General features: G+C 34.4%; 2 protein-coding genes across 4 annotated transcripts; both read left to right on the top strand.

Annotated features, from left to right (window-relative positions):
- Positions 1–276: 276 nt before the first annotated feature.
- MKP2 (MAPK phosphatase 2) lies at positions 277–4,206 on the top strand. 3 transcript variants are annotated; one of them, XM_059605224.2, is made up of 6 exons: positions 277–376; positions 969–1,127; positions 1,266–1,401; positions 1,807–1,924; positions 2,244–2,389; positions 3,892–4,205. In XM_059605224.2, the coding sequence occupies exons 2-6, from the start codon at positions 1,020–1,022 to the stop codon at positions 3,909–3,911; spliced, it is 528 nt and encodes a 175-aa protein (XP_059461207.1). In that variant the 5' UTR covers positions 277–376; positions 969–1,019; the 3' UTR covers positions 3,912–4,205. The 3 variants fall into 3 exon arrangements, with proteins under 3 accessions (XP_059461207.1, XP_059461215.1, XP_088369607.1); XM_059605232.2 differs by having other exon boundaries at positions 309–361; positions 3,892–4,206; XM_088513481.1 differs by lacking the exon at positions 277–376 and adding an exon at positions 431–446 and having other exon boundaries at positions 3,892–4,206.
- Positions 4,207–6,000: 1,794 nt separating this feature from the next.
- Positions 6,001–7,008, top strand: MUTE (basic helix-loop-helix (bHLH) DNA-binding superfamily protein). Its single transcript, XM_059578797.2, has 3 exons — positions 6,001–6,110; positions 6,207–6,602; positions 6,916–7,008. The coding sequence occupies exons 1-3, from the start codon at positions 6,015–6,017 to the stop codon at positions 7,006–7,008; spliced, it is 585 nt and encodes a 194-aa protein (XP_059434780.1). The 5' UTR covers positions 6,001–6,014.
- Positions 7,009–8,243: the final 1,235 nt, after the last annotated feature.

Below are 8,243 nucleotides of genomic sequence, written 5' to 3'. Positions count from 1 at the left end.
GTGAGCACCTCAACAACAATCTCAAACAAAGAAGACAACTTTAAATATAGAACCGAAACAACCGAACAAACTATAGACGCATAAATGGTTCCAAATGAACCATGTTCGGTCACGAGATAAGGACATGGCTGTATATAATTTTAACAAAAAGGAAAAAAGAGAATTTTAGAATTTTAGAATTTTTTTTTTTTGAAGCGAGAGAAATTTAGAGAAGCCATTCCCGCGACAAGACATTTCACAGCACACCAAACTCTATAAAAGCCAGCTCATATAATTATTTTCGACAGATTGCGAGCGAATAGACGGAGCGAATTTTCTACTCGAATATTCAGTCTTTCACACAGACCCCATTTCCGCTACTGTCAGAGCTTCTTCTGTAAGTTTGTTTTCTTTTTCTCTTTTTTCCTTTTCAAATAATATTCTCGTAATCCATTAATTCATCTTAGGTATGTGCGATTTATCCGATCTTGGTTTTACTTTCTTCATCTACTTTGTTTTGGGTTTTTGGGGTTTACCCAGATGGTTGTTTAGCCTAATTGACGTGATCTTGATCTATCTTGGGTTGTTATTGCTGTTTTGGGTGAGATTGCTGATGTCAAGATCCTTTTTTTCAATCTTGAATTTATAAAAGATATCAATTTTCTATGTTGATTCAATGCGCTATTACTATTAAACAGTCTTCTGTGTGCAAGCGTGTGTGTTTTTGGATATGTTTGTTTATCTTGTCTTAATCAAACCAATGTTTTTCAAGAGTCTGTCTTGAAGTAAATGATAGTGAATTTGCGGTATTATGTGTGAAGGAGGAAGAACAAGTCAGTCTTTTGGTCACATTCTTACTTGTGTTGATAACTTGATAGAATGGGGAATCATTGTTGTTGTAGGAGAAGCACATAGTTCCTTAGCAATTTTATTCCTGAAACTTGTTGGAGAACCACACATCCCTTACAACTTTATTCCTGTTTTTGTAGGGGGGAAAAGAAAAAAAGAAGAAGAAGGAAGCGCTTCAAGTTTCTGTTCCAATGGATCAGTTTGACGAGTCCATCAAGAACCAAATAGCGTCCCTTCTGCGAGTTATTAACTTAACAAGATGCTTTAAAGAGGACAATGTTCCATGCGAAATTGAAGAGGTGATTGAAATTTGACTTCTTGATCCTGTTTCATGTTTTTACTGCTTATTTCCTTAGCATCTTGGTTTTGTTTTCATCCTTTCTGTTAACCTGGTGTTGCTGCTATGATCATTTTGCATTTTTTCTTCAACTTATCAGGGTCTTTTCTTGGGTTCTGTCGGAGCTGCAAATAACAAGAATGCACTGAAAAGCTTGAATATCACACACATATTGACTGTGGCTAGTTCATTGTCACCTGCACATCCAAATGATTTTGTATATAAAGTCATTAATGGTATGAAAGTCTTTCTTTCTGGTCCGTTGTTTAATCTTCAAGCATATATAAATATGTTTTCTTTTCTCTGTTTTTATATCTAATGTTTCTCCTTTAATATATTGTTTCGTAATTTGTTTCAGCTTAAACAATTTGTTAGCAGTTAGCACTATTTATGGCATTGTAAGGTGACTTTCATTTGTGTTTGTCATGTCTACTGATAAACATGCATCCCAACAGAACCTTCTTTTTTGCTGGATTTATCTCACAGGGATGCACATTTTTGTATTACTCAAACCTAATAGAGTTTAAATGCCTTTAAGATATGAGTATTTTGATGCATAAGTTGCTGATGCTTATCTTTGTTCTGAATGCTATTGAGCTTCTGGAACTGAATTTTATCTTTGCCTTTGTAATTTGATGTAGTCACTGACAGAGAAGACACAGATATAAAACAGTACTTCAATGAGTCTTTCAATTTCATTGATGAAGCTAAAAGATTGGGTGGAGTGTTGGTCCATTGCTTTGTGGGAAAATCCAGAAGGTGATTTTTCCTTCCCTATCTAGGTTATTCGCTTTCCAGGGGTCATCTTCTTGCCCATGGTCTTTGGACCAGATAGCATCTCCTCTTCCCATAAATAATATGTGGACCTTCAACTGTGTCGTGATTATACAGTTTTCTTGGTAATTATGTCATATTCTTTTCTAATTTTTAGAGTTTTTCATATATTTTGGTAGTTTTAGTTATTACAAATGATGTATATATTTTCTGATCCAAGCCTGATCTTATGCCTTAATGTGCATTGTTCAAACTTTTAAATAATTGCTTTGGACTTTGATTATTTTGCATGTTTTTCTTGCAGTGTGACCATAGTTGTTGCCTATCTGATGAAAAAGCATGGAATGAGCCTATCTCAAGCACTGGAACATGTGAAGAACAGACGGGCTCTGGCAGCTCCTAATTCTGGCTTTATATCGCAACTAAAGGACTTGGAAAAATCTCTTCAAGGTGCATCAATTTTGTATAATTAGTTTAATTTATATGCATATTTTAAGTTGCAAACTCATCTTGAATTAGCACCCACATGAAGCTTTGAATTGGTCAAGGTAATCAATGTAGTGTAGCCCCTGTAATTTCTGAGAATTCTGCTACATTCCTGAAGTTCACAAGTTCGCCCTTAACCCTTTTGAAACTTTTCAAATCAAGTTTATATAGTTACTTTGTTATTGTAAAAACATTGATGACTTGTTGCAGTGAAATAATTGTTCTATGTCAATGAATGTTATTGTATACACTGGCAAGTCTTTTGTTTTTTTGGTTTCCTTTTATTGTAAATTGTATGCTTCCTGGAACATCTATGTAACATCCTCACTCAAAGAAAATATGAAGAGTCTGTAAACTCTAATGCTTAACAGTCTGCCAACTAACAACACCCCTACTAAATCCACTCTCCAGTTGCACCTCCATGTGAGTCACCTTTTTCTTTTTGGTTATTTTTTTTCCCCAATGCTACCTGAATGGTCAAAAAATTATTCACTGGAAGTATTTATCTTGATTTGCTTTGTGTATATATATACACACACACACGCACACAGACCTGTAAGGAAGGCAACAAAACTGGGTGAGAAATTCTTACAAGGGAGAATGTGTGGATTTGGACCTTCTTTTTGTACTTTTGAGATGGTTTTACATTTGTGGTTGATTGCATAGTTCATTTCTTGTATGCTGTTCCCATAACTGAAGCCATCTGTATACCAACCTTCTTTGGCTTGTTGGTTAGTTGTGTGTTTTTCCATCCCACTATCAAAGGTGCAAAGGTTGGTGAAGGGGAAAGAAAATCTAAACCCATTCATAAAAAGTATTAAAGAGAACTTAAGTTACCCACTGTACCTCAAGAACTTTTTCTCTCAAACAATTTACTGTTTATCAATAGATTTGAAAATATAATATGCTTTACCCCGAAGAAGATAGTTCCAATTCTTGAAGAAAAACAAATGTGTTTTTATTAGATGTGTTTTGGGAATGTGGTTCTTGTGCTGCTACTTCATCACAGTAGAGTCTGCTACACATCACACAACCCAGTTCCCATCTGGAAAGTACCCAAATCTTTGGATGTGATATGTTTTTCAAGTCTTTGTATCTGAAGTCTAATAAAAGTGAAGAATGGAGTTGAGTGGAAATGTTTGTAAGGAATGTAAGATAATGTATGTTCTCATTTCTGGAATTTTTTCAGGTTTTTATGCGGATTTTGTCTATAAATGTGATAATTAAAAATGTATCGTTTTAAGTTGTTAAAAAAGGTTACAAAAGTTCAGTGAAAAATAGTTTATGTTTTGAGAAATAAGGGTAAGAATGGTCAAATTTCATGAATGCTTGAGTTAGTCTGCAACCAAACATCTGTTGTGGCCCTAAATATTCTTTTTCCTTTTCTTATTCTTGTTTATATCTTGAATTAACTCAAAATTAATCTTGTTTTGCATGACTTTCTTTCCATAATGCGTCAAATGAAGATGAGAAGAATACAAGTTGAAATGCAGAGAGTCCTAGCATTACAGATCAGATGTAATCTTCTTTGTAGAGAACTGTTCCATCTTTATAGAAATAGATGGTGTTGATTGAATATATTGCAATATTGGTACGATGTATATATGCTAGTCACTGGACATTATTATGCATGTAAACTAGAGTGAAATACTCTTTGTGCTTTATTATGAATCTCGATTTCATATATTTGGTCTCTTATCAGAATCAGATGAAACTTTGTTTGTAGAGAAATTTGTCAGTTGTTGCAATAGCAGCAGCTGAACCTTGTTTGAGTGATTAAATTATTTGGAATGCATTGGGCGCAAATGGTAGGTTTGTAATTCGAATACAGTATTAGCCATTTGAAGGTGATGCATTCAAATAGTGAGATGGGGGATATTTATTTGAAGCTGAATATTAATGGATTGTAGTTAGAGACAGTTTGCCATCAATTAGTTTCTTGGGATAAATGTGTCTTGAGGCGTAGCTGATCAGGCCAATAGCTTTCCAGCCTGTGCAGTTATTGCCAAAATGGGAAATAAAGCACACAATTTTGTTGGCCGGGCTTGAAGAAGTAGCAGCAGCCACTGCCTACAATCCTGCTCTGTTGTGGGGCTTCGTAGTCAAATCATTTGGGGACCATATGTATATTGAACCCCAGTTCAGATGCAGTTGATAAACGGCCATAAACTCTGTTTGCCGTAGGCTCTGCTTATTTGAGTGTATGTTTGCATAAACCACAATACGAGTAAATTGTTTGAACATATATTTGAGGTGGGATTAATTAATGGGGATTATTGATTGGTTGATTATAATTAAATGATTAAATTCATTTTTTCTTATCAGTTTAAGCATTTGGGATAAAGAGTGATTTAACATAGTATCTGAACAGATCTAGAACGTACTTGAGTTCAAATTCTGTTTATGTCATTCACCTCTAATTTTAATTAAAAGTTTCACATATTGGGCTTCATTAAGGTGGAGTTTGAACGCACATGTAAGGGAGGGTGTTGGAATAATATAAAGTAAATAATTAATTTTATCTTTTCTTATTAACTTAAACTTTTGAAATGAGTGATGATTCAATGACAACATTAGCATTAATAGATTTAACAAATTACAAAAAAAGGGGGAAAGAGCACAAAGTTGCCCATTGCATATGGTACATGTTTTCTTTTACACAACCCAAAGAAAAAAAAAAAAAGAAAATACAAGACCATTACTACAACTTGAAAAATGGCATGAATAGCTAGCATTCTTAAAGCAGCATACGTACCCTAACAACACAGTATTTTGAATAAATTAAGCTGCCGACAACTGCAATGTTGCAAGTTGCTGAGTTATGAGTGACATACATTTCTTTGGTCTCCATTTTTTACAAACTCATTTTCATGTTTACTTATTGCACCAACTCTATAAGCCTTGTCGCCATGGATGATCATGACCTTGTTAGTTTTTAGTTGATATTAGGACAAATTATATATGATTAAAAAAAAAAGTGTTATTACTTTTTCTTACTGTTTAAACGTCCCCTTCCAAAAGGGGACGTGTCTGTAGGGACATTTTCACTGTTTAAACGTTCATAATTTTAATTCTAGTTACTATACTAAAAAACATTTATAAAATGTCACTATTTGAGCGTTCCTACTTAAAGTTTTTTTTTTTTTTTTTTTTTGTGTAGTGGACCAACTTTTGTATGGACGTTATTGAAATCCTCAAGATTTTTGAGGGAAAAAAAAGGGGGGTAGACAAGACGAGAAAGGACTTGATTGAGTGATGAAGGGGTGGACGTGGCATGCATGATGGAGTAAAAAGGAGTATATAAATGTGCATGGGAAAGATGAGAGCAAAAATCCCTCATTTTTAACTCACACGGGGCACGTAATTGACCCCAAGATAATAAACGTGAGACGCGTAGATATGAGAGAGAGGGAGAGAGTGGTTATAAGAAAGTAACCTCACGGGAGTGCAACATGTTGCATTTAATATATATGAACCCCAAGTCATAGTTTGCTACCTCTTACATTGTATCTTATAAATAGATCGAGGGGATCGAGGCTTTGCTTTCCTCATGAACGGGGTAAAAATAGGCCAAACATAAACCATAAACATGTCTCACATAGCTGTCGAGAGAAACCGGAGAAGACAGATGAACGAGCATCTCAAGGTTTTACGGTCCTTAACCCCGTGCTTTTATATCAAAAGGGTAATATTCCTCTCGATCTCTTTCTCTCGATTGCGACACTTAGGGTTTTTATTGTTATTATTATTATTATTATTATTAAGTTTTTTGTTTTTGAAGGGAGATCAAGCATCAATAATAGGGGGTGTAATAGAATTTATAAAGGAGCTGCACCAAGTTCTTCAATCCTTGGAATCCAAGAAAAGAAGGAAGAGTGTAAGCCCTAGCCCTGGTCCTAGCCCAAGGCCAGTAGTGGTGCAGCCAAGTTGTCAAGTGGTTGACCATAGCAACTTTGGGTTTGAACATGTTAAGGAACTAGGAGCATGCTGCAACTCTCCTGTTGCAGATATAGAAGCAAAGATCTCAGGGTCTAATGTTGTGTTGAAAATCATCTCACGGCGAATACCTGGTCAAATCGCAAAGATAATCAGTGTGTTGGAAAGGCTTTCATTCGATGTTCTTCATCTCAATATCAGTAGCATGGAGGATACTGTTCTATACTCATTTGTCATTAAGGTATATCTATTGCAGACAAAGTCTATTGGAGAGTATTTGTTAAATCACCACTTATCTTAAAAACTTAAAATATATATTAGCTCAAATGGCACCCACAGCCACGCATTTCATGCATATATGCATGGCCTAGACACATCAATCAATCAACCCATAATAATAAGACATGGAGGCTGCAGCAGCAGCTATATCACCCCATCAAATATATATAAATCTTATTTGTTTTAATATTGGAAACTGTATTTGTTATTCCTAATTTCGAACTTGCAAAGTTATCATGCATAAATCTTGCTTATTTTTTGTTTTTATTTCTCAGATAGGGCTTGAATGTCAGCTGAGTGTGGAGGAACTAGCACTTGAAGTTCAACGAAGTTTCTGCTCAGACACCATTTATGCAAATGAGATTTAGTTTTTTTGTTTTTTTTTTTTTCATCAAGTGATTAACTTTCAATAAGGTCTGTTAAAATCATATATATATGCATGACATATGGGGAACCGTTTGCTCATTTCTTCAGTTCGAAGAATTTTGAAATATCTGGCGTACTATATATATATATATATATATATCCTAAAGGAAGAAATGAAATGACAGCCTACCTTTACTGCGTTTGTTACTATATATTAACTATTTAACTAGAAGTTTTCTCAGAGTTAAATTAAGCATCTCTATCTGAGTTGATTTGCTTTTGAAACTCAACTATTTGATCATTTGTGTAGCCGATTATTGCTTCTTAAGTTATAAATCACTTTGGAAACGGCATAGATAAACCCTAATTAAGCACCATTAGGGTTATTTATTCTTTCACTTAAAGCAGTGTGTACCCATTAGCTATTGAATATCTGAACCCATTGAGCTGATACTCTAGCTTCTTAAGGACTTTAGAAAAAGCTTTATTATGCATTTTTATTAATGCATTCATTTCCTCTTTTGCAAGCACCAATATTTCCCTGTTTTAGTGCTCTCTTGAATGGGAATTACAACCCATTGGCGTCAAGCTTAGAAACCCGAATTTCCTTCCTCCTTTATTATATATTTCCTAGCACATCAAGATACAGTTATAACCAAGATGGAAAGAGAGAATTGAGCTAATTTTGATTACTTTGATCACAAATGTGAAGTTGCTAATCTTGTTTCTTTCCTTGTATTAACCTTGTTTATCTTGTGATTAATTTATGTTGGGTGTGTGGGTTTAATCTAAAGATTCTAGGTTGATTTTTGAGTGAATGATAATGATCCTAGGGTTGGAGGTTGTAAATCTTGGAGAAATGTATACTATTTCGTTGCTCTATTATGTATGACTTGTTGTTTTAGTGATAATTAAGTGTAGATCCATATGTTTTGGAAAATCTTTGAGAGAGACTTGTTATGATCAGTTGATGTAAAGTTTGGATTTTATTTTTTTTTTAGGAAAAAAGATGAAGACTGTAGTGTTGAAATCTCATGATAAGGCATATTTTATCTTTGAAGTTGAGGAATAATCTCACCTTGCATGTAAACAAGATCTTAGGCATGTTTATAAGGAATGTGCAACTCTTTCTTATAGAATTGGTTTTATGAGATGAGTTAAGCCCATAAATTTTTTTATAGTATCAGAGCCTACCACAGGAGAATGGAGCCTATACTACTTACTCTGTGACAAGGAT

The sequence above is a fragment of the Corylus avellana genome, chromosome 2, assembly GCF_965113065.1.
Source record: "Corylus avellana chromosome 2, dhCorAvel1.hap1.2, whole genome shotgun sequence".
NCBI lineage: Eukaryota > Viridiplantae > Streptophyta > Magnoliopsida > Fagales > Betulaceae > Corylus > Corylus avellana.
This window is presented reverse-complemented; position numbering and strand designations above follow the sequence as displayed.